This window comes from Syngnathus typhle, linkage group LG2 (genome assembly GCF_033458585.1).
Source record: "Syngnathus typhle isolate RoL2023-S1 ecotype Sweden linkage group LG2, RoL_Styp_1.0, whole genome shotgun sequence".
Lineage (NCBI taxonomy): Eukaryota > Metazoa > Chordata > Actinopteri > Syngnathiformes > Syngnathidae > Syngnathus > Syngnathus typhle.
This window is the reverse complement of record NC_083739.1, coordinates 26,195,963-26,223,365: the sequence shown is the minus strand read 5'-3', so window position 1 is coordinate 26,223,365 and position 27,403 is coordinate 26,195,963. Positions and strand designations below refer to the sequence as shown.

Sequence of the window (27,403 nt, the reverse complement as noted above, 5' to 3'; positions counted from 1 at the left end):
TATATGTTGTGCGTCATCCTTTTGTGCTGGTGTGTGTGTGCGTGTGCGCGCAGAGGATCCTCATTAAGGGTGTGCGTATGAGTGCGAGTGAGATGTGTGTTCTATGGAAGAAATCAGTAATGGAGAATGTTCTGGAGGCTGTTGAGCAATACTAGGGAAATTGAGAAGTGGATGATGGTGTGTTTAAGTTGGTTGGAGAAACTGAGATGAGCAAGGTGTGTGCAATAGAGAAAATAAGGCATGTGTGGCAGAGAGTTACGAGAACGGTGGCTTGATAGGATGGGAATAAGAGACAGCAAATGTTGTGTAGAAGACTGAAAGATGTTGAAGGTGAACATGATGGGGGAGGGCAACAGCAAAGTTGGCCTGCCCTTTGAGAAGGTGAAACTGATAAGCGTGCCTGCGCTCGCGCGTTGTCGCGGGGCGGGGCTGTCCGCGTGGGCCTTTGCTATGCTCGTGTGGGCGGTGGGCCGGCATCATGGTTGTTGCAAGAAATGGCCAGCCTGTGACCAATCAACATTGATGCTGCGCCCCCCCTCGCACGAGGGGTGCTATGGCTGCGGGCAGGGCAGGGACAGTGTGATTTTCTCAGAGTGATGCTTGAGGAAGATGTGACAATATTTGCATGAAGGATAAAAGTCACTGATGAGAAAATAAAAGTATAACCAAAACGTCAAAATAGAGGATGACGTTTGCACAGCGCTGTTTGTTTGTATTGTTTGTGAGCTGTGTCTCTGCTGTAAGTTTTTGTGTTGTCTGTGTGCTGTCAGTGTTATGTGTTAAAATTGGCTAATGTAGGTGCACAAAAGAATTTGCTAGATTGTAGTCTATATGATTTGCACCGCAAAACAAAAGCAATTTTGTGAAAATAAGAAGAAAAGAAAGGCAAGCAATTTTTTTGTGGGCAGAAACTGGTCCACACTGCATTAATGCCTAGCCCTGATGAAACAAAATTTGAAAGATGGAACGAACTTGCTTTCTGGAATTGGATGAAGCAAAATTATTAAATAACATTTCAAAGCTAAATTTAGAAGAAATAGTCGATTGGTTGTGTCAAGACTACACAAGTTTTTACATTTGAGAATAAGCGAGTGATTGAGTTAGTTAAAGTTAAAAAACAACAACAATTGACTATTATATTAATTTACTGGCGGTTACTTTGTTGTTTTTTATCTTTATCTTGATTGGTTTGACACCTGGAGGGAGGAAAGATTAGGATGTGGAACACGGGTTGAGACAACCAGTTACACACGCAAAACATGTGTGCACTGGGACACTGAGAAGCATTTTGTAAGGTGTGTCAAATTAAATGAAGATGAAATCCTATGTAGTAATACAACGCTTTACTACATATGGATTCTCTAAATCGTACAATTGAGTAAAATAAAACATACTTTTTGACTTTAGTTCAAATTACTAAGATTCTTGTGATAAACGATGAGAAACTGATTGAAAAGAAACTACAAGAAACTACAACTAAGCTAGTTGTGGAAGCAGTCCAATTGCCACTACAAATGGCTATATGCACGTGTGCAGGGCACGCACGAGACTGATAAGGTGTCAAGAGGTAACAAGCTTGCAGACGGAACCGCATAGCTGCGGTGCAAAAGACGCTTCAAATTTTATACACACAAGAAGCGGATTGAATTACTGGAATTTCTTTTGTTTGAAGATGTGCAGCGACAAAGTCCATAGACTGAAACTCAATTATGGACGAAAAGTGGGGCATGAGTGGAGAATGGTGTCTATAAATGACCAGAAGACTGACCTATCCTACAAAAAAACTATACAAATGGGCGGCAATATTGAGCCATGGTTGTATGTCACATGGCTCAAGAGGAGGGATAGTGGGGCAGGTCAGTCAGCTTTATACAACATACGGATTTGATTCATATTCAAAACATTTTCAAAAAAAAATAAAAAACAAAATAATAAAAATAAATAAATAAATAAATAAATAAATAAATAAATAAATAAATAAATAAATAAATAAATAAATAAATAAATAAATAAATAAATAAATAAATAAATAAATAAATAAATAAATAAATAAAATTGTAGAGCTTGTTTAACATGTGCTAAACACAATCCACAGGGTTATAATGCCTGGTCATAATAGATACATTCTCAAAATGGTTTGATTTGGTTTAAACAAAAACACTGAATGCCTTAACAGTTGCAAAAACGTTATGTAAAAAAAAAAAATAATAATAATAATAATACCGAGATATGGGATTTTGAAAATTAATTCTCGTGACAGAACTGGTATAAAGTGTGAAAATGTGCATGGGAAAAATGGAAGATCATGGACAAAATGTTTAGACCTGGTCAAACTGTACATAAATATTACAAGTACTGTGGGTTTAACCCAGTATGAAAAATTGTTTGGGCGACAATATAGATTACCATGTTTTAAAACCAAGTGGGAAACTAAGGATGATTCAAATTTGGCATTTACATTTTATATTTATAATTAATATTTTAAAGGCAAAAAGAACAAAGCACGTTCTCATTAAGAGCATTGAAAACAAAACGCTGGTGTTCTTCCAAGGGGAAAGGGCCACATTGAATATTGATAATTACATCAACTGCCATTAAAATAGCAGAAAGGTCAGTTGAGGTAGTCCTTGCAAATTACAAAAGGGTAATTTCTTTTGAGGTAACGTTCAATCGGGAAAAAGTGACCCAAAGGGAGCCTTACCTCTTAGAGAAATGCCGGGAACAAGAAAATGGAACAATGGCGTTATTGCATGTAAGGTGGCTATCTTTGCTGCCACTTTGTTAACTTCAGCAATATGGTATTTGTGGGAACCAAGTCATAATGAGTAGGGGAGAAATGAGTGAACAACTTATATTGATCACTCCCAAAAAAAAAATAAAAAATATATATATATGCCGCATTGTAGCAATTTAAAAGATCAATTTGACCTTTGCAGGATGATCTGCTGTGTCAGATCTGGACTGCCATGAGAGTATGATGTTTATATGTATAGTTTGTCAACAACCGCTGTAGATGTTAAAGAATGGGATGAATATATCTAAAGTTAATGTGGATAATTTGTTTCAAGTAACTAGTATAAGAATAAACTGCTAAACGAAACAATTGATTGCTAATGGCAAAACAAGCTGTAAAGACAATTGAATATGTCATGTGTATGGGTTTGCGACCATTGCTTTATGTTCTACCGTCACCATTGATCAAAGATCGTGTGAAGTCTATCACGTCGATTGGATTGTAAGATGTGTGACAGAGCATTCTATATAGTACTATCCATTGAAGAAAGAAAAAAGAAGCCATTGCTTTCAGAGAATGTAGTCAAGCTAAATTGTATATGTATCAACATCCCAAGATCTGAAAAAAGAAAAGAAAAAAAAAGCTGGTAAAAACCAAAATATCTTTGAATTTGACAGCCGACGATGATCTGACCGAAATTGATGCAATTGGTGTTCCCGGAGGAGTGCCGGATAAGTGTAAGCTGGTGAATCAGATAGCTGGTTTTGAATCCACCCTGTGTTGGTGGTGTACTCTTAACAAAAATGTTGACAGGATCAACTACATCCATTACAACGTGCAGAGGCTTGGAAATTGGACCGAGGCGGGTTTCAGGGCGGTCCACTCCCAACTGGCCGCGACTTCCCTCATGGCTTTCCAGAACCGAATGGCCCTTGCAAAAGAGGGTGGTGTCTGTGCCATGTTTGGTGAGCAATGCTGCACATTTATTCCAAATGGTACTGCCGCTGATGGAAGCCTGTCCCAGGCCCTTGAGGGCCTGAGGACCTTGAATGGGAAAATGAAGGAACACAGTGGAGTGAACACGGAGGTTTGGAACGACTGGCTAAACGTGTTCAGAAAGTACCGTACCCTGGTGTCCTCGGTCGTAGTCTCCCTTGCCGTTTTTTCTGCTGTTTTGACCTTGTGTGGATGTTGTTGTATTCCGTGTCTACGGTCTCTAATTAACAGGTTAATTACAACTGCTATCTCTCCAGCAGCTGAGACTTTTCCGTTGCTCCAAGGGGAAGACTTTGCGACTGACGAGGGTTGTCGCTCTGGCGATGGCCCCATTTGTGAAGCTCCTGTGGTAAACCTGTCCGATTTGTTTCCCGACTCTGACATTGATTATTAAGGTTCGATCTCCTCCCGGGTTTAAATTTGTTCTTATGAATTGTGATCCTACGGCTGAAAATCTTTTTGAAATGGCCGCTTTTAGGTGATAAGATGGTCTCTGAGAACTTATGATAAACAGGAGGGAATTGTTAGAAAAATGTATATATATGTTATCATGCGTTCTCTAATCAATGCATTACTGCAATATTACTGCAATATATGCTTGCTGTTTGGCCTTGCTGTTTTTATGATGTACCACAGAAGGACAGTTCCTTTCTAACAAAGACCACTTTGTTAGACAACATGCCTCATTGCTGTCCTGCACCCCAGATGAACCTCCAAGTGACCATTAAAGTCAGGGTTTTTCCTAACTATCTTTTTCGTAGGATTAGGTTGGAATGTATACAACCAGTAATAAATAACTTAGCTTGTTGCATCCTACACAATGTCGTAAAACTTCCCTTGCTATGTTTTAACTAGAGGTCAAAGGTTTTTTCTCCTGCATCCAGTCCACTCAAACTTCTCTTCCCAGATGTTCTTATCAGTATGTAAACACCTAGTGATTTTTGCTTACGAGACAAAGCCCACATGCTTTCCTTCCCCCTTTAGTGGTTATGTCTCACACTGTGGGTAGGGCAAATCCAAATAAAAAGAGCGGGAGTGCCTACAGATATTCCGTGTGTAGAGATTGTCTCAAGCTATCTGTACTGCACTCCTCGCGAGAAAAGACTTAATATTCTGTCTCACTTGTGGTTTGTTTGCTGTTGCTCTTCTATTCACTTATTCAGTCAGCGAAATAAACCTGACAAAGACAGAGGCAAAATGATGGCGCCGCGGATGGCAGCCACGGTGAGTCGCTCTCTGTTTCTTTGTCTTATTTTGTGTGTTTTCTACGTCCTCTGCTGTCCATCCCGGATCACTTTTACCAGCGAAGCGTTGTTAAACATCGGACAGTCTTCTTCTGGTATTTTCTCTCCTGTTCTCTCTGATTCATACTGTTTGTCGGAGATTCTAGCCGGAGCGGCGGTGCTATACAAGCTAGCGCGATGACGGCGGCGCGGTAAACGAGCCGGAGCTCTCGTAAAGCTGAGCCAGAGAGGGTTCCGTTCTGCCCTACCGTCAATTCATCTGGCGAATGTCCGCTCCCCTGCGAACAAGATGGACGAACTGCTGCTCCTCACTTCAAGTAAACACGGACTTAAGCAGATCCGCCGCGCTGTGCTTTGTTGAAATGTTGCTCAGCGAACGAACCCCCCACCAGGCCGTGGAGTTAGCGGGGTTTCGGCTAACGCGGGCAGATTGCACCGCGGAGCTCTCCGTAAAATCAATGGAAGGTGGTCTCTGTTTCTACATTAATGAACGTTTGGGTACGCAGATGCTGGCTGACCAGGTAACAGACATAGAGAAACCTCTACCAAATTCACTAATCATTGTTCTGGATGATCTTAACAGGGCGAACCTTGCACACGAACTCCCCAGATACAGACAACACGTAACGTGTCCCACCAGAGGGGCACAGACTCTGGAACACTGCTACACCATGATTAAGGATGCATACCACTCTGTGGCTCGTGCAGCTTTAGGACTCTCGGACAACTGTCTAGTTCATCTAATCCCGGCCTACAGGCAGAAACTAAAAACTTCTAAGCCTGTGGTGAGGACTGTGAGGAAGTGGACAGTGGAGTCAAGGCAGGACCTCCAAGCCTGCTTTGACTGCATCGACTGGGGAGTTTTCGAAGCTGCAACCTCAGACCTGCATGAACTCACTGACACTGTCACATCATACGTCAGTTTTTGTGAGGATCTGTTTGTGCAGACTAAGACCTTCTGCACGTACAACAACGACAAACCTTGGTTGACACTGAACCTCAGGAGGCTGCGCAAAGTCGAGGAGGCCTACAGGAGCGGTGACCGCGACCTGTTCAAGCAGACCAGAAACACACTGAACCGAGAGGTCAGGAAAGCCAGGAGGTGTTACGGGGAGAGCCTGAAGAGACACCTCTCTGCCAATCCTGATCCCTCAACAGTGTGGAAAGGTCTGCAGAGCATCACGGGCTACAAGAAACGAACCCCCCGTCCTGTGGAGAGCCCGAGGCTTGCTAACCAGCTAAACAGGTTCTACTGCAGGTTTAATCGGTCCTCCCACACAATGGAACTTCCTGCAGCACAATCTACATACTCACCTCTCCCCACAACTGCTCTGTCCACACCTCTATCATCGTTGTCACCCACTCTCTCTCTTGCAGAAGCCGCGCCCGCACTCCAGATCCGCGAGGAGGAAGTGCGCCAGATGTTCCGGAGACAAAAGACCAGGAAGGCACCGGGCCCAGACAGCGTATCACCTTCCTGCTTGAAAGTCTGCGCTGAGCAGCTGGCGCCCACCTTTGCACGGATCTTCAACCGTTCTCTGGAGCTGTGTGAGGTGCCCTCGTGCTTCAAGAGCTCCACCATCGTTCAAGTGGCCAAGAAGCCCGCCATCACAGGTTTGAATGACTATAGACCTGTCGCACTGACATCTGTGGTCATGAAATCTTTCGAGAGGTTAGTGCTGAACCACCTGAAGGATGCCTAGCGGGCAAACAGGTCAGTTTATGATGCGGTCAACATGGGACTGCACTACATCTTGCACCACCTGGACACCCCAGGAACGTACGCCAGGATCATGTTCGTGGACTTCAGCTCGGCGTTCAACACCATCGCTCCTGACATCCTCCAACAGAAGCTCATCCAGCTTGTGGTGCCTGCCTCCACCTGTCAGTGGATCACCAGCTTCCTGACCAACAGGAGACAGCGTGTGAGGCTGGGAGGCATCACATCTGACACCCAAACCACCAATACTGGAACCTTTCAGGGGTGCGTCCTCTCCGCACTGCTCTTCTCTCTCTACACCAATGATTTTTCCTCAGGTGACTCTCCTGTGAAGCTCCTGAAGTATGCAGACGACACCACTCCCCTCCGTGTTATAGAGCTCGGTACGCCAAGACCAGCAGACACAGAGACAGCTTCTTCCCTGTCAGGGTTTTCCAAACTATCTTGATCGTATGATTATGTTGGAATGTATGTAACCAGTAATAAATAACCTAGCTTGTCCCATCCTACACAATGTCGTAAAACATCCCCTGCTATGCTTTGACTAGAGGACAAGGGCTTTCTCTTCTCTCTCCAGTCCACTCTCACCCCCACCCTGTTTCTCTTAATAAAAATGCTCATGCAGGAGGCGAGAGTCAGACGTCATTCGATCATTGCTGTACGGACAGTGACGAATGGACTCTCCCCCTGCAGGTGCCTAAAATTATTTGTCTTCCGTGTGGTTCTTGCAAAATAAGTTAGAGTGAGCACCACTCTAACATTTTGGTGCCGAAACCCGGGACCCTCATACCCGCCATCTGGCTGACGGAGGAGGACGTGCTGCATTGTCGACAAGCCAGCGTCCATTAGGAGGACCTGGAAAAGAAAGTCCTGGGAAGAGAACTTCTTCGCTGGGCCAGCATCTTAAGTCTGCCTTCGTCTGACAGAGGTGGATTGACGGAACCCGGCAGTGCAACGAACCAGGGGACAAGTAAGTTAAAGCCCTAAAGTTGTGTGATTGTGTTGTTGTGAAATGCGTAAAAGTAAAAGTGCACAAGGACAAAAATAGGCAGGACAGAAGATTTTAAGTTTTGTGGAAGGAGGGGGTGTTGTAGAGTCCCACTCCGGATGAAGTGGCTCTTCCGGAGCAGTGGTTTTCAAACTGTTATATATTTTTGTAAAATCTCACGTACCTCCGTGTACCCTCATTTGACAACCACTGTTCTAAGGGGTAAAACTTCGCGTTGGCAGGGCCAGGTAACAGGACTGTTGTCTTTAGTGCCCAGGGAAGGAAGGGGTGTTGTAGAGTCGCCTCTCCGGATGAAGCAGCTCTTTTTTTTTAAAAGAGGACTTTGCGTTGGCAGGGCTGGGTAAGGATCTGGCTTGGGTTAGAATCCCAGTGGAAGGAACGTGCTAAGAAACATGGAGCTTCTTTTTTGTTAATCAAAGAAGAGTGTAGATTTTTCTTTGTACGTTTTTCAGGCCAAAGAACATCTTAGGTTCAAGTCCCAATGGAAGGAACGGGCTAAGAAAAAAACAGAGTTTATTTTTCCTAATCGAAGAAGGGCGTAGATTCTTTTTTTTGTCCGTTTTTCCAAGCTGTTTGGAAGGGTTTTACACCCATCCTGGATAGGCCTAAGAATAAAAAGCGCAAGAGTTTGTGTGGTTGAGAAAGTGTGACTGGTAGAATAAATTGACTAGATAGCAGTTCTAGCATTGATCAACGGCAATAATACAGGCTAGTAATTGTTGAAAGGTCAATTTAAACCTGCATTGAGGATCCTCAAAGAAAAAAAAATGAAAAAAAATTGGAAAATTTAAAACTACTAAAATTAAGATGGGAAAAAGGAGCGATAAATCTCTAGCTCAGGGTGAGAAGTTTGGTCATCCGGGAGAGACTCTGAGTAGAGTCGCTGCTCCTCCACGTTGAGAGGAGCCAGATGAGATGGCTCGGGCATCTCATCAGGATGCCTCCTGGACGCCTCCCTGGTGAGGTGTTCCGGGCATGTCCCACCGGTAGGAGACCCCGGGGACGACCCAGAACGCGCTGGAGAGACTATGTCTCTCATCTGGCCTGGGAACGCCTTGGGATCCCCCGGGATGAGCGAGATGAAGTGGCTGGGGAGAGGGAAGTCTGGGAGTCCCTCCTGAAGCTGCTGCCCCCGCGACCAGACCCTGGATAAGCGGAAGAAGATGGATGGATGGAAATCTCTAGCTCTTGAAGGAGATGAGAAGTTCATGGCGAGTAGATTTCTTAATTGTATGCAATACGTGCCGAAGTAGAAGGAAAAGTATGAAGTACAAAGAAAGTTGAAATGTGACAAAAAATAGAAAGGTGAAAAGTGATGACTGCGAGTATCACAAAAGGCAAAAGTTCTGATGTATGTCATCTAGATGATGATAGTAATGACCTAGATGAAGATACAACGGTCTTCTTCCAAAGTTCCCAAAGTGGGAGAGGAAGAGTTAGAGACCAACAAGGCCGAAGGCCACCATACAATTCAAAACCCCCATCAGATTCTGAGAACTGTTGGAACTGTGGGAAACGCGGACACTGGTCAAAAGAGAGTTTTAGAGAGAAAAAAAAAAAAAAACAATCAAAGGGCTGAGGAAGGGGCAGAGGAAAAGTCACATTTACAGCATGACAAGCTTCCTCCACTTTGACCGCTCATGTTAATACAGAGAAAGAAAGAATAGATCCCCACATGTCATTGTCAGATTATTAGAATATTTTTTGGATTATTGGAGCTCTTGTCCATACAAGAAGTATGACAATGCTGTTTGTATGCCCAATGACAAATGACCAGAGATCAAATTGTGTACACAAAAGTTAAAATTTGCAAATCAAGTGGTAAATAAATGCAACTTGCTTCTAGAAGATAAATAAAAAGTTAGAATGTGCTGTCCTTGTGTGCGTGGGAAGGACTAGCTCATGATCGACCACAGGAAATGGCCAGCCTGTGATGAATCATTGGTGCTGGGACCTACTTTACGCGCGAGAGCTGTGCATGTGGATTAAAATGATGAAAATTGGCTAAACCTTTAGTGTAAAGAAATTTGCTAGACTGTGGTCTATCCAATCTGCATCGCAGAACAGAAACGATTTGGAAAGATAAAAATGAGAGGAAAAGAGAGAAATCTGTTTGCGAGCAGAAACTGATCCACACTAGTGCATGTTAAGTGTCGAGCCCTCATGAGAAATTTGAAGGGAAAAAAAACTACAGAACATGCTTTCAGGAATTGGAAGAAGCAAAATTGTGAATTTAAGACATTGCAATGCTACATTTAATAGGAATAATTGATTGGTGGTGTAGTAAAATTATACAAACTTCTATATGCGAGCTAAATCTGAGAGATTGAGTTCTTCAAATTTAAAAACAAAGATAAAAATCACATTGATTTGCCAGTAGTTTTTATGAGTTGAGTTTTTTTTTGGATTGGTGGATTGTTCTATCAGGAACCCTGAGTTGAAAATGGTATATGAATGTTGTGTGGTGAGCTTGGATACTAGATCGGGACCAATGTTATAGAAGGACTCATTTTTGGAGACTGTGTGAGAGTTGCAAATGAGCATTGATGAATGATTCCCTGAATGAAAGGAAAATACAGGTTGAATGGTTGAAGTTGTTGGTGACTACTATGGAAAATTAGTAGAGCGACTTTGAAGAAAGAGTGATTTTGAGTAAGTTAAATGCTAAGAAAAAAGAGAGGTTGCTTTTGGATTGATAATTAACTAGAGAAAAAACTGGAGAACCAGTAACACATGCAGAAGATGTGTGAACTGGGAAATTGAGAGGCGTTTTGGAAAGAAAGTCAAATTAAATGATGATGGAATCATATGTAGTAAAGAACACATTCTCCCAAACAGCTTGTCAAGGTGTGTGGCATGCGCGCTGCCAAGCCTCAGAAGGAGGGAGTGAGTAGGACAGATAGTGGAAGATAGTAATAATACAACGCTTTACGACATATGGATTTTCTAATACATTTGGTGTCATACTGTGGTAAATTTCTATTCTGGTATCATGCAATGTATATCTCACTAGTAAGCCTAAGTGTGACCGGGTCATGTTTCGGGTCAGGCTCGTGCGGGATTGTTTGGGCCTTGGTCCATGATCTCATTGGCACGAGACATCTGGTTTCCATTAACTGACAAGACATGCACCCGAGTGAGGAAAGGGAGGCTAACTCATCAATAATGAGGAGATATTGGAAGTAATCTGTTGGTTCTTTCTTTAAGACCCTTTAAATAGTTTCCTGGTGTAGATAGGTTAGCAACACGAGAGATTTAGAGGTTCAAAAGAAAAACAGTTAAAAGAAAACAACATTATTGATTTGGACAATTGCAGGCTAACTGGAGCATGAGAAAGAAGAGCTAAGAAGCGGGATCCAATTTGATCAAGGAGATTGGAAATTCACAGCACCATATTCTAAGTCACATTTTTGAGCAAGCATGACACAAGTAACGTTTGAGAGGTCAAGACATACATCAGGGCTAGATGTGGAACGCAGACCTCGTTGAATTAATTTTGAATAATGATACTGAAGATAATGTACTCTCCCATTAAATTGGAACTATAGACAAAACAAAGCTCAAAAATAGGATGAGTTGCAGGACTTACAATATAAAGATGAGATCGCTGTTACTAGGATAATTTGAAGTTTGGTAAACAAACGTTACTAGCGAATTGATGGCAGCAGCTACATTTGGTTACAAGTTTGATGTCCCAGTCTGTCACTCTAAGTGCCAGGATCCCTGAAACTCGATCCCGAGACTCCGCCTGCAGCCGTGGACGTCTACAAAACGGTGCCTGGCTTTGAGGCATCTTTGGCCTTTGGCAAGGACAAGGAAAGACTGTTGTTCTGCTTGGGGGGGCAAGTACACTCCAGAGAAAAGACGACATCCTCAGGGACGAGAAAAGACAGTGAGAAGCGGAGGAACTCACAATGTTGAAAATTGACTCATTTGAACAATGGACTCATTCGAGAGTGATGGATGGGTTGGCTCTGAAGCAACAACAAAAGAACACCAACTTGAGAGTGTGAGGTGCTGCAAAAGAAGTGTCCGACGGTCAAATCACACTCCTTGCTGTGGCGTTGCTAAACTTGGTGGAGCTTGGGTCAAAGTGGAAGGGAGCTTCATTGTGCGCTGGGTTTGACAGAACTGAGGAGATTTGTGAAAAAAATAAATAATGCGTAGAGCTACAGAGAAAAGCATTATATTCGGAGACTGAACAGATTCGGATGGAACAAATAGGCTAAAACGGTAGAAAACAAGAACGACATCTGATATTTTGGCTCGTCAGGCTTAAGAAGGAGAGGTCGAGTTATATAAATTTTAGAATAGGACATTTGGACTAAAGTGAATTCAGTCAAGAGGAAGCTAGGTTGCACAATGTACCTACTCAATAAAATAGTAAGTTCGTTGCCCCACAGTAGAGTTTGGATGGTCAGAAAGTTGGAAAGGTTCAATTTTTGACTTTCACACTATCATGCATAGGAGTCGCACAAGGTGACAGTTAACAAGACAATGACTGCAATAGGGGTCACTTACGACTGCACCGACATGGAAAAGTAGAAGCAAGGGAGTTGAGTAAGGGATTATACGCAAAACAGTCCTCTATACAGTTATCAATAGGAGGTTCTATCAAAAGAAGCTACATGAGAGATGTATAGAATCCCTTTGTCTGTGTTCTGTGTTCGTGCGTAATCTCTGTAAAATTGTGTCGGGCTGTTGTCGTTCGTCTGAGCTTTGTGTGCGCGCTCGGTGTGTGTGCGTTTATGTGCACAACCTGTGTGGGTGCGGCATGGATAAGGGAATCTCCTTTAAGACAGGAGGCAATAAATGGGAAAGCCCCTGTCATGAACGGTGTTTGGTTAGGAGGAATCATTAGGAAGTGCTCAAACTCTTCCCGCAAACACTCCTATCTGCCTCGTTAAAAAGGGCATTACAATTGACTACAAGAGTTGCAAAGGGCAGATGAAGAACAGTCCTTGGCAGATTATATGATCAGGACGCTCAAACTGAAAGATGTGTCCAATGCAAATTTACTGCCGCCTGATCTTTCCTCTTCACAGGTCGACAACCCCATCAATCCAGGAGACTGGGTCTACATGAAGGTCGTCAAAAGAAAGAACTGGGCCAGCCCACGGTGGGAGAGATCATTCCAAGTCTTGCTGACTACCCCCACCGCAGTGAAGATTGCTGAACGACCCAGTTGGATTCACCTCAGCCACTGCAAGCTACAGGGAGTGCTGGACCCCTCATTTCAGGGTGGTGGCGAAGTCTGCGAACAACAATCCCAACTCCGCTAGGCGGGGGTATGTCTCGGTGTTCCTGTCATCTTAGTAGCAACAGGGCTCCACATGCCAGGTGGATCCTCTGCTGCGTTGTGGTTGGAGCATGCTGTGGTCTATGGATGCATCTGAACAGACCAAGTGACAATGCTGACCGTGGAAAACGATGGTCACACAATGAGAACTTTGAGGACTGGTCATGAGATCCCAGAAACCCATACAAAACCAACACTTGGTACCGGTATGTAAAGGTCACTGTGAGAGCACACACACAAGAGGGATGTTATGTGTGTGTTCGAAAACTCCCCTTGCTCCACACAAGTTCACTTGGAGGCCAGAGCAATGAATGTCACTGAAGCAAAATGTATGGCATCCATGGGAGGACTTGGATATCAACACCGTGCTGTCACAGACAGTGACGCTACCCATACCACCCTGGGCTCGCAGAAATGAATCTGTGATCAAACTCTTTTGGATTAATCCCAATGTGACTGTTGGAGGACGACAGATGCCACAAGTGGCCTAAACCAGGAGGCTACCTGAAATGGACTACACGTGTTTCAGCCAAGAAAATGAAACCCACGAATGCATTAACGACAACTGCTCTCCAGGAGGAAACTGGTTGGGAGCTTTGGACATCACCGCTGTGTGCCAGGATGGGAGAGCCATTTCAAGGCGTAAGGGCTCTCCCAACAACATGGCTGCACCATTGGACGGGACCTACTTCATTCAGAACGGATCGTGGCTTTTTTTTATTGATAGCATTCTGGTCGCCTAAGGCAGAGGGACTGTGTGAGACTTTTCCTGCATATTAACATCGGCCAGCAGGTTTTTAGATCACACACCAGGTTTGAACTGGAGTATTGAGGAAAAACCTCATCTTCACTGGAAGTTATTGCTATCATTGTTTGTTGTTTTTTACATGTTTCACACTACACGATCCCAACCCGGCCGCTGTCATCTCTGTTTATTATTGATCTTTTTTATTAGTGTTTTTATTATTTTTACTATTCTTCTTTATATTTTCTTGCTTGTGTTTGTGGATTGGGTTGACATAATCATATGATAAAACAGGAGGGATATGTCAGGGTTTTCCAAACTATCTTGATCGTATGATTATGTTGGAATGTATGTAACCAGTAATAAATAACCTAGCTCGTCCCATCCTACACCATGTCGTAAAACATCCCCTGCTATGCTTTGACTAGAGGTCAAGGGCTTTCTCTTCTCTCTCCAGTCCACTCTCACCCCCACCCTGTTTCTCTTAATAAAAATGCTCATGCAGGAGGCGAGAGTCAGACGTCACTCGATCATTGCTGTACGCACAGTGACGAATGGACTCTCCGCCTGCAGGTGCCCAGAATGACTTAATTTTCTCCCGTGTGGTTCTTGCAAAATACGTTAAAGTGAGCACCACTCTAACATTCCCCCAGGCTGTTGCTCTGATGAACTCACACCACTCTTAGTATCTCAGAGTCATTACTGTGCAATAACATCCTGCTCTCTACACCTTTTTTTAATTTGTCTACACTGTTTGTACTATGTGTCCTCTCTGCATCCATTGCAGCCTGGTCATCCTGGATAAGGGACCTTCCCATCTGTGGTCTCTTCTCAAGGTTTCTCATTTCCCCTAGCTGGAGTTTTGAGTTTTTCCTTGCCCTTTTGGGAGTTTAAGATCAGGGGATGTTTGAGAATATTGGCCATTTTTCACATTTTTGTTAGTCGCCTAAATGTTGAACAGAGGGTGTGATGTACCGAAGTCAAATTCCTTGTTTGGCACGCTCAAACATGGCGAATAAAAAAGCTCTTGAATCTTGAATCTTGAAATGAAGGCTGTGAAGGTCACATTTTCATAGCCTTAACTCACGATCCATCTCTATAGAATCCAGGCCAAATTCAAGGGCTGGTTGTCGGAGGCTGCGTGAATTTGGACACAGGCGGTGTGGCCTTGTTGCACCGGAAATGATGCCACGTCGTTGCCATATTGTACATTGAAGGAGGATGCCAATTATTTTGTACAGAGATAGTCCGCCTGTCCAAATTTGCCACGGCTTATGCGGTCCACGGAGGCGGACCTTGCAGGGCTGCGAAGGACCCAGCCTTTGAACTGGCCTTGGAAGATGCAGCCTGCAAAATTGGACACAGCGGTTCTATTCAATTTGGTGCACTTCCTGTAAGTTTTGGGGCACTTCTTGTTCATTTCCTGTTCAATTTGGAACACTTCCTGTTCATTTTGGGGCACATTCTATTCACTTCCTGTTCAATTTGGGGCACTTCCTGTTAATATTTATGAACACAAAGAAGCACTGCAGTCAAGTTAACGAGTAAGCTAATGCAAGCATGCATTTAACACATTATTGTGTTCCCCAAGAATAATACAACACTTTTGATGCAAATTATCTGACACAACTACTCAAAATACACCCACAAGAAGTGAAAACAGAGCGCACAGCTCTTAAATCAGCAGAAAGCCTGACGTTAAGTCTGTGAAAATGAGTGCATAGAGATGCAATATTATTAAAGTGAAATGAAGATGAAAGTGAAATGTGGGTTTGAACCCACAACCTTCCAGCCTCAGGGCGGACACTCTACCACTAGGCCACTGAGCTGGACAAAGTTGAAGTAGTTATAAATAGAGATGCCCGGGTAAATTTTCATGCCATTTGATAGCAGTTTTTGTACATTTAACTGAAAGTGTTTACAATGATTTCCAATGGAGAAATTGTGATAGCATCCTTCCGTGGCGCAGTCAGGCTGATGTGTCAAATCAAGCAGACTCCACCCAAAAAGTGGGCATCAATAAGTATTCCACCCTCTGCTCCAAAATACTGTTAAATCTTTTGTTTTTGTGAAAAGTTTTTTTCAGGAGGGAATTGCAGCACTGACATAATTTTTAATACAATTTTATCACATAAGTGCCAATGTTGGGGTCAATTTACCGTAACTTTCAACGCAATACTTCACTTTATAAACATAGACCACATATGGTGCTTATGCACGTGTCCTTTTTGTTGTAGCCCATTTTTTCCCCTCCATTCATCCATCCATCCATTTTCTGTACCCCTAGTCCCCACGGGGGTCACGGGCATGCTGGAGCCTATCCCAGCAGTCATCGGGTAGTAAGCGGTAGACACCTTGGACTAGTTGCCAGCAAATCGCAGGACACACATAGACGAATAACCATTCACACTCACACCCATGGGGAATTTAGAATGCTCATTTGGCCTACCAAGCATGTTTTTTGGGAGATGTGGGAAGAAGCCAGAGGACCTGGATAAAACCCACGCAAGTACGGGAAAAACATGCAAACTCCACACAAGGAAGGCCGGACGTGGAATCAAACCCGCACCCTTTGGACTGTGAGGCGGACACGATAACCAGTTTTCATCGTGCCACCCACTATTTGTCAATAATAAAAAAATACAGACATACTCAAATACAAATTACTCTGCGGTCAATTCCCTCCTAAGTATTATAAACTTATTATGCCCCCACAGTTTTGCTCTCTCCTCCTCCATCATTTCGGGGCTTCATTGTGGGGCTTTTTGAGTTGATGGTGGCGTCTCAAAACTGAAATTAACCACAGCACCTTACCTTATTCCTGTTTTTCAGACATGCGCAAGTGTAAAACAGGAATGGTGAGGGGTTTTAACTTTATATAGCGCTGTTGAAAACGTTACGTTACAACTGGTTCAACATTTCCTCAACACACTCAAAATATATGGTGGGAGGGGAGGGTGACCTGCTTGAAGGTATGCAGCACTTCCTGCCTCTGGCTGAAGTGTCTAAAAAGCAGCTGCAGAGCTCCAGAAACCAGTGGCGGGTACTTGTGCATAGTGAGGTGGATCAGGACACGCAGGAACATGCGGCCGCCTTCGTCGTCCACCTCAAGAATGCTGTTCCCCTTTCTGCACGCACGTATGCACGCACGCACGCGCGCACACACACACACACACACACACACACACACACACACACACACGCACACGCAACGGTTGGACACAAGTTACAAATTTACACTTAGTCCTCTATGACGTACCCAACTCCAAACATTGCCTCAGCCTGCTCTCCAATGTGCTGTAGGTTGATGGCAGCTGCAGAAACACATTATTAGTTAGCTTGGAGCCACACCCTCAGACTCACTGCCCACTGCTTCCATCGTGAGCGGTAATGCACCTGTGTGCTCTAAACTGGTAGTAGCATCAGCATCAGCCAGCGGGTAGACATCCACAAATTGCTTCTTGAAGATGGACAGCAAGAAGGACAGGCGGTAGTCCAGACGCACATTCAGGATGAACTGATGAGGACAAGACAGAGATGCCGCGCTCCAGATGGATACAATTATTACATTTCAGAAGTTAATCAACAAGTACCGTTTTTTTCCGTGTATAGTGCGCCCCCATGTATAGTACGCACCCCTAAAAATGGCATGCTGATGCTGGAAAAAAGCTTGTACCCATGTATAATACGCACCCAATTTTTATGAATTCTTTAAAAAAAAATTTTTAATTTTTAATTTTATTTTTTTTAAGTCCCAATGATCGTCACGCACACAGGGAGGCAATGGGTCCCATTTTTATAGTCTTTGGTATGGTCTTAACTAGGCTGGATGTAATTTTTTTTGTTGGCGTTGATTTCTCCGACTGCCCGTAAACGCACCACCGCGCTCCGTGCGCGCACGGGACAGCAAACGAGCAGGTGATCGAGCAAGCGTCTGATACGAGAGCATTGCGGTCGCATGGAGCGTGTTTGAAGTGAACAGCAGAGAAGAAAGGAACAAGGCAAAGTGTTGTGAAATAAAATATTACCTGTAATACGGATTTAGGTAGAGAACTGAACTCTCGCGCTTTATATAGCTGACGTGTCTTGCGCATCCGTTCTGCGCATCTGTAATGGCGGCCTCCGTATGATATCCCGTTTGCGTGTGTGCGAGAGCGAGAGAGAGCGAGAGAGAGAGCGCGCGAGAGAACGCTCAACCGTAGCGCGCCGCCGACCGCCCAACTGCACCGCGCTGGTTGATTATTGTGACAGAGCCGTCGCTGAAATTTAGAAGATATTTTTAAAGTCCTGATGTACTTTCTAAAATTTAAGTGGACCTCAGTGCGCACTGCGCAGGGAGCTTAATTTGGTGCAGTCGCGCAACCGCAGCGCGCCGGGCGCTCACTGTCGCATTGCTTAAAGAGCGCCTTTGTGTTTTAGGATGAACAGCAGAGACCAAAGGAACAAGGCAAAGTGTTGTGAAATAAAATATTACCTGTAATACGCATTTTGTTATTTGCTGATTGAAACTGCTAGTTAAACTGTGAATTGAAACTAATAGGAAGAAAACAACTCTTGCTCTTTATATAGCTGACGTGTCTTGCGCATCCGTTCTGTGCATTTTATTTCACAACACTTTGCCTTTCTTCTCTGCTGTTCACTTCAAACACGCTCCATGCGACCGCAATGCTCTCGTATCAGACGCTTGCTTGATCACCTGCTCGTTTGCTGTCCCGTGCGCGCACGGAGCGCGGTGGTGCGTTTACGGGCAGTCGGAGAAATCAACGCCAACAAAAAAAATTACATCCAGCCTAGTTAAGACCATACCAAAGACTATAAAAATGGGACCCATTGCCTCCCTACGTGTGTGACGATCATTGGGACTTAAAAAAAAAAAAAAAAAAAAAAAAAAAAAAATTAAAAAATTTTTTGTACCCATGTATAATGCGCACCCCAGATTTTAGGACAATAAATTAGTTACATTTTGCGCACTATACACGGAAAAAAACGGTAATGTCATGAAATCACCTGAACCATAATTTTATGCTGAAAAAACCATTGATACTCTGCAACTATAAGAATGTAGTTACATTAATCTAATGAGAGCTGAGTTATTTTGGTGAGTACTTTTCTAACTAGTAAGACGCATGGTTCACTAAAACCCTGCCTTCACTATTGGTAGACTCGAGGGTGTGTTCAATGATTGAAGTAGGATATTTCAAAACTACATGGAAAAAAAAAACCTCATTTAAAGCAGCACTGTGGAACTTATCACTTTAAGTTTTTTATTGCAACGCCATGTTGACAAAAGCGGTAGTGTATTTCCTGAAGTGGACACATTTCTCATAGTGCCAGAGGCCTAGTGTTGTGAAATTCTGAGACTTTGCTTTTTGCAGTTGGACTGAATTACATTTCTGTTTCCTGTAGCTGTGTAAAGGATGAATAGCGATGAGGTGTTCAACAGAAAAAGTGTCTAAAATTTGTCATAAAATGATTTTGAAAAGAAATGCATTCATACATAGTATACACGACCATTACACAGCAGCCTACACATCGCGCTAAAATAACCTATTCACGGTCAACCTACTGCACCTAAAAAAGACAATTCACTGGAGGCGCTAACGATTGACCAAACAGACCCATTCACAGTAAAATAATGTAGCAGGAGAATTGCCGTTCACGGCAAAATAACTACAGTTTTTTTCCATGTATAATGCGCGAAATGTAACTAATTTATTGTCCTAAAATCTGGGGTGCGCATTATACATTTTTTTTTATTTATTTATTTTTTTAATCCGGATATGATACGGAGGCCGCCATTACAGATGCACTTTCTTCTCTGCTGTTCACTTCAAACACGCTCCATATGAACACAATGCTCTCGTATCAGACGCTTGCTCGATCAACTGCTCGTTTGCTGTCACAATGTACCCTACACAAATCCGAAACATTTCTTCGCTATCGAGTTTGGTAGCGCATGTGCAGTGATACTGACCGGCAGAATAACATCCGGTTGTTCCCAAAGATGATCTTTTTTCTGAAATAATTTTACGTTTACGGACTTAAGTAGGAGTCAAAATTTGGGTGCGTATTATACATGGGTACAGGCTTTTTTCCAGAATCAACATGCCATTTTTAGGGTGCGTATTATACATGGGGGCGCATTATACATGGAAAAAACGGTAATGCCTTTAGTAAGAGCCAAGACAAATTTGTGTATGTCATAGCAATTACCGTTTTTTCCCATGTATAATGCGCAAAATTTAACTACCGTATTTTGCGCCCTATTAGGCGCACCGGGTTATAAGGCGCACCTTCAATGAACGGCCCATTTTAAAACTTTGTCCATATGTAAGGCGACCGGACTATAAAGCACATGAAATAGAAGCTTTACTGCAACAAACTGAGGTTGACTAGGGTTGCGGTATGCACCCACTAGCCAATAACCAACGAGTCCTCTGTAAACAATCGCTTTTCTCAAACGATCTCCTATAAAATGATTGGAACTGACTAAAGTTCGATCTAACGCATTGGTACTACTTACCTATTTTTCCCTTCCATATCGATCCGTAGATTTACTCGAAACATTACCAGAGCAGCCTATTTTGACATGAAATAGCCTCGCGCGTATAACAGCTATCGTTATAGCATTAGCCATCCACAATTTCCTATGAGCCTCAGCTCGCAATCTCCCATGAGCCTCAACAAAGTGTAAACAATCGCGTTTCTCAAACGATCTCCTGTAAAATGATCAGAACTGACTAAAGTTCGATCTAACGCATTGGTACTACTTACCTATGTTCTCCTTCCATATCGATCCGTAGATTTACTCGAAACATTAACGGAGCAGCCTATTTTGAAATGAAATAGCCTCACGGGTACAACAGCCATTCGGTGACGCCCCCTGACTACAGTTACCGTAATGTTGGGAAGCGATGCGACCTTGTAATTTACTAGTCGTACTAAAACATACTAAAACATTTTGGCAGAGCACTGTGTACAACCAGTATGGATCAACAAATTCATCACTTGATCCATATATAAGGCGCACCGGACTATAAGGCGCACTGTCGACTTTTGATAATATATTTGGTTTTTAGGTGCGCTTTATAGGGCGGAAAAAACGGTAATTTATTGTCCTAAAATATGGGGTGCGCATTATACATGGGTACAATTTTTAAAAAGAAAAAAATATATATTATTATTATTTTTTTGTAAGAAAATCATGGTACAACAATTTTTGAAGAAAATCTTGTCACGGATGGAGTGTGGAAAGGAGCAGGGCGACCAAGTGCAGCTTGGACCAGGGTTCATTGGAGGAACTCAAAACACAGACTTGGTAAACTAACATAACTCTCTAACAAAACCAACAACAGGACTGACCGACAAAGACGTGGAACAAAAAGACAGGGTGACATTACCAAAGACAGGAACAGAAACCTGTGTTATTGTCAAATATTGTTTGTTTTTTAATCTCCATCGCGGACTGGACGTCATACGGAGGCAGTATCACTGCGCATGCGCACTATAGATCCGATGCGAACAGTCCTCTTCTTGACTGACAATGAATGTGATAGTTTAATACAATCAGCAAATAACAAAATGCGTATTACAGGTAATATTTTATTTCACAACACTTTGCCTTGTTCCTTTTGTCTCTGCTGTTCACTTCAAACACACTCCATACGAACGCAATGCTCTCGTATCAGACGCTTGCTCGACCACCTGCTCGTTTGCTGTCACAATGTACCCTACACAAATCTGAAACATTTGTTGCGGCTCCGAGTCACGACGAGGGGCAAGTTTTGGTTTCCAAGGGTGTTTCTATTCCTCTTCAACTTCCCTCCCATACAGAGCCGCCTTTTTCACATGTCCGCACGTCACTTTCCTCGTTTCATTTTAAACGAACTGATCGCGGTGGTGCCTTTAGGGGCAGTCGGAGAAATCAACGCCAACAAAAAAAATACATCCAGCCTAGTTAAGACCATACCAAAGACTATAAAAATGGGACCCATTGCCTCCCTGCTTGGCACTCAGCATTAAGGGTTGGAATTGGGGGGTTATATCACTAGTTGTAACTTGAGTCTTTCGAGATTCTCCTGAGGCAGGATATACCTTGGACTGGCAAGGCAAGGAAGTGTTCTCGATCATTTCATTCTTTCCATTCGTCGTCTTTGTTGACTGACTATTCTACAGTCGGCAAGGTGAGAGGCAATCACACAGTGGACAGATCAATTAGTTATTTGATCGCTTGACAAGCGTCAAGTTGCACTTTGGGAGTGTTCCCATCTTGCAAGCTAAAACGTTTGCAGAAGCTAGCGTTAGCAGTTAGCGTCTTCAACGACCACCAAAACGCATTTCTTTGGCGTGCATTTTGGTGCAACGATATAAATAAAGCTTTTAACAGTGGGTAAGTACATGTACATTTCGAACATTGCCTGCACGCATGCACACAATACAACAATTTTTTTTAAAAACAATCGAATGAAACGTATTCGCTAACAAGGGAATCAGTTAAAACGGCTGGCTGGTCTACATTTTCAAACTTTACGCTATGCCGCCCTCCAAAAAAAATGAGGGCTACGATGAACTTAAATCATCTATTGACTTGATACGGCAAGACATTACCACACTCTTAGAGCAGCAAGCCACCCTGCTCCAGCTAACGTCTGAACTAACGGAGCTTAAGAAAGCCTCCAAGGAGAAAGATGAAAAAATCCTGTCGCTTGAACGGAGAGTTGATGCTCTGGAGCAGTACTCCCGACAAGAAGACCTCATAATCACTGGTCTTAAAACATCACACCGCTTCTATGCCAGGGCGGCGGGTCCTCCGGATCTCTCGACAGATGACTCTCCTTCGGACGAACTGTCAACGCTCAAAAATCAGGTAGTACAATTTTTCGAAAGTAGGCATATGAAACTCCAGAAAGGAAACATTACCGCTTGTCACACACTCCCAAGAAATCGAAAACGACCAAAAGATGCTCCGAAAATTATCATTCGATTCATCAATAGGAAACATAAAGTGGATCTTCTGAAGCAAGGGAGGAAACTTCAGGGAACGGGTGTTTACCTAAATGAGCACCTCACTAAGAAGAATGCTGAGATAGCCTGGAACGCACGCAAACTGAAGAAGGAAAACAAGATTCTCGCAACGTGGGTCAGAAATTGCAAGGTATAGATTAAAACGAACGGAGCAACACCAGAAGATGTCAAAACTCTTGCTGTGAGTGAACTGGAGGAACTGAAGAAATATGGCCTGGTGGTGGGGGAACCTAACATCTACAATGGCTGAATTGATGACCATTAACTGGTACCTATGGACCCTCCGGACGAGAATGGTGGATTACAGCGGTGCACAATATGGCAAACAGAGACTGGCGGGGAGGACATCCATCTCAGGTAGACCGTTCTCTGACACCCTTCATGCCATCTAGTGACATTCTCGCAAATGCAGGAATTTCTGTCCCACCAACTCTAGACTCTTTATTACTTAATTCATTTGATCTAGAGAATGTTAATGCTGGTATCTATGAGTCCTTTCTTAACCCAGATACTAATTACACTCCCCTAAAATCTGTTGAATTGTCATGTGAATATTTTTCTGAAGAAATGTTTAACAAATTGTGCAATACTCCTCCTGGCCACTGCCAAACAAATGTATTCTCCACTGTCCACTACAATATACGGAGTATCTCTAAAAGTTATGATGATCTAAAAACCTATTTATCAACCTTAACACATTCCTTTTCAGTAATAGCTCTTACTGAAACCTGGATGATTGATAATACATCTTGCAACCCTCTCTCTCACTACACTCCTATACACTCTTGCAGACCAAACAAGCAAGGTGGAGGAGTCTCACTGTATGTGATTGACAACTTCAAATTCTCACCCAGAAAGGATCTAAGCGTTAACTTTGATATGACTGTAGCAGAATCTGTGTTTATAGAACTCTCATCTTGCTCACTTATAAACAACAAAAACGTGATAATTGGATGTATATATAGACCACCAGATTCTGATAAAATTACCTTCAATGAAGCCCTTGACTCTACTCTAGAAATCATAAACAAAGAAAACAAATTATGTGTCCTACTTGGTGACTATAATATTAATTTGCTTGAAACTAAGCAGTCACATACAGCAGACTTCCTTAATATATTATATTCCAGTAACTTTTTCCCTCTTATTAACAAACCCTCCAGGATCACAAGCTCAACGGCCACTCTCATTGACAACATTTTATTTAATTCTCTAGACTACAAGATAACATCCGGGCTGTTGATCTGTGATGTATCTGATCATCTTCCTGTCTTCCATTTCATCCACAGTGATAGTGGTCCGAGAATCAAAGGTCATATTGGTGATCAAATGAAATTCCGTAAATTTACTGAGGAAAACATGGTATCCTTTGTATCTATCATCAGTTCTGTATCATGGAATGAGGTTATTCTCTTGCAAGATGTCAACAAAGCCTATCACTCCTTTCAAACAATACTCACAAATGCATTAGAGTCCTCATTTCCTTTAATTTCTAGTCGTAAAAATAACTCTAAGGGGAAACCTTGGACAACGGATGAACTTAAAAAATCCTCACGTAAAAAGAATGAACTATATAGAAAATATATTGCAAATCCCACCCCTATAAATATAGAAACATACAAGAAATATAAAAATAATTTTACAGTATTATTAAGGAAAACCAAACAAAATTACTATGCTGATAAATTTACACAAGCCTCTGGTGACATCAAAACAACATGGAATCTTATCAACCATTTATTACATCGCAAAAAAACTAAAACATCTACCCCAAGTGAGATGTTGGGGAAGAATGGAGCCCATTCTAACCCAATAGATATTTCTAATAGTTTCAATGATTTCTTTGTAAATGTTGGCGCTACTTTGGCATCTAGCTTCTCAACCTCTGATACAAGCCCCTGTTGCCTAATTACAGGGCAGTTTCCTTCACTCTCTATTCTTGACCCTCCTAGTGTTGAGGAAGTTTACAGCATCGTCATGAGCTTAAAAAACACGGCCCCTGGCCATGACGAGATCAGAAGCATACTTATTAACAAAATCATTCATTCAATAAAAATTCCACTGACACACATTTTCTCCTTATCTTTAAAGTTTGGCATTGTACCCCAAGAACTAAAAATTGCGAAAGTCATTCCTATTTTCAAAGCTGGTGAGACAAATGAATATGGTAATTATCTACCTATATCCATTCTTCCATGCTTTTCCAAGATTCTAGAAAAAATGGTTTATTCAAGATTGGCAAAGCACCTAGAAACAAACAATATTCTCTATAAACATCAATATGGTTTCCGCAAAAAAATCTCTACTGAGCATGCACTGCTTCAGCTTGTCAACCACATCTCAACAGCTCTTGACAATAAGAATTTCGCTCTTGGTGTCTTCCTAGATTTAAGTAAAGCATTTGATACCGTCGACCATAAGATCCTTATCGCTAAGCTAGAGAGATATGGAGTGAACAATTCTGCCCTGAAATGGTTCACAAACTATCTCTCTAACAGAGAACAATATGTATATATAAATGGTTGTTCTTCCAACAGATCGAAAATACTATCTGGGGTCCCGCAGGGCTCAATAATGGGTCCTCTATTATTTTTGGTGTACATAAATGATTTTTCCATGTCTTGTTCAAATTTTCTCCCTTTGTTATTTGCGGACGATACTAATCTTATTGCCACCCACGATGATTTTAATTTCCTCATTGCAAGTGTGAATACTGAATTGCACGCTGTTACAAAATGGTTCAAAATAAATAAGTTGTCACTCAATATATAAAAATGTAACTTCATGATCTTCTGCAATATAAATAAATCTTACCCCAAAGAACAGACCAAAATTTACATAAACAATAACGAAAGTTGCTAGCACCAAATTCTTAGGAGTTACAGTAGACAAACAATTAAACTGGTCTGAACACATTGATTTGGTTTGCAAAAGATCTATGAAAATACTAAGTATTTTACGAAAAGTTTGTCCCTTGGTCCATCCTTCTGCTCATCTCACTCTGTATTATAGATTCCTGTTTCCTTTTCTCAATTACTGCAACACAGTCTGGGCAGCCACATATCCAACATACCTCAACAAATTACTCATCATACAAAAGAAGTTCCTAAGAATGACCTCTTTCTCGAATAGATATGAACCAACGGCACCGCTGTTTAAAAATGATTCACTATTGCCAATTGATAAAGTAAACATTCATCAAACCTGTCTACTCATCCATAAATATATATATAGGAAACACTGTCTTCCAGCCACCTTTTATAATCTCTTCACATTTGTATCTGATCTTCATTCTTATCCAACAAGACAGAGGGACAATCTCCACCCACCTTCCTGTCGAACATCACGCCATCAATATAATATCTCCTTTAGAGGGCCCTCACTCTGGAATGAGCTACCAATCCATATCCGATCCATGTCTTCACAGGCTGCTTTTAGAATGCAGCTGAAATACCACCTTCTCTACTCATGATCCTAACAGTCCATAATTACTCCACCGCACTAAGCTGGTTCATACTAAGAACATCAACTTAAACCACAATTTATACTCTGATTCTTCCTTGTTTTTGTTATTTTCTGCTTGCAGTTTCTTCTGTCCCCTCTAAGCTATTCCTACTTGGTGTCTCTTTGATTGTTTCAACATCGCTATGTGACTATTTTGTTGTCTTGTTTCTCATTTTGTATAGTGTATTTGTTTATGTATGTATACATACACATTTCGCATTTCGTAGTATGTATGCATGTATAAATATGACGAATTAATATATAGCTTGTTATGCTTTTGTTTATTTACTTGTGTATGTGTATGTATGTATGTGTAGGTGTATGTGTGTATGTATATATATATATATATATATATATATATATATATATATGTGTGTATGTATATATATTTTTTAAACACTTGAATGACATTTGACGACACAGCACTTTGTTTGCTTTTGCACTTTGTTTGTATCGGAGTGGAGCTCTTTACAAGCCCTAGGCTTCGTCTCCCTCCTTGCACTGTTATTGCTATAATAATATGTGCTAAACAATAAACTAAACTAAATGATTCCCGAGCGCGGCGCCGCTGCTGCTCACTGCTCCCCTCTCCCCTCTCCCCCAGGGGATGGATCAAAATCACACGGGGATGGGTCTAATGCAGAGGACAAATTTCACCACACCCAGATGCGTGTGTGACGATCATTGGGACTTAAAAAAAAATAAAAAATAAATAAATAAAAAATTGGGTGCGTATTATACATGGGTACAGGCTTTTTTCCAGCATCGACATGCCATTTTTAGGGTGCGTATTATACATGGGGGCGCATTATACATGGAAAAAACGGTAAGTTTAACAGAATTCTGACGTCTCTAATAGCACCTCGTCTTCGAGCTCACGTCAGTGAGTGAAAGCAATGTTTGTCCTTGAATGTGCTTGTATTCGGCTGGCCTCAGGCAAAATCTTTGGTTCTTCCGATGATTTGGACCAACGCATGTTACTGCTGTTATGACAGCAGTAATCATATGTTGACGTTAGCATCGACTTCCGTAATTGCATACAAAGGGGGTAGTGACGACCTAAAGCAGTCAGCACATTTGTAGTTTTTTGTTTGGCAGTGTTGCTTCCACCCTCCTCAGAGTTGTTTA

General features: G+C 42.3%; 1 protein-coding gene across 2 annotated transcripts in view; it reads right to left on the bottom strand.

The window, feature by feature from the left end:
- Positions 1-27,403, bottom strand: part of itpr3 (inositol 1,4,5-trisphosphate receptor, type 3) — a 534,890-nt gene that overhangs the window by 171,803 nt on the left and 335,684 nt on the right. For both annotated transcript variants that reach the window (XM_061272597.1, XM_061272598.1), the window contains exons 24-26: positions 17,144-17,264; positions 17,007-17,061; positions 16,710-16,875 (exon numbers count right to left, since the gene is read on the bottom strand). In XM_061272597.1, coding sequence (XP_061128581.1) covers positions 16,710-16,875; positions 17,007-17,061; positions 17,144-17,264 — 342 coding nt within the window. The remainder of the gene's footprint in view (positions 1-16,709; positions 16,876-17,006; positions 17,062-17,143; positions 17,265-27,403) is intronic.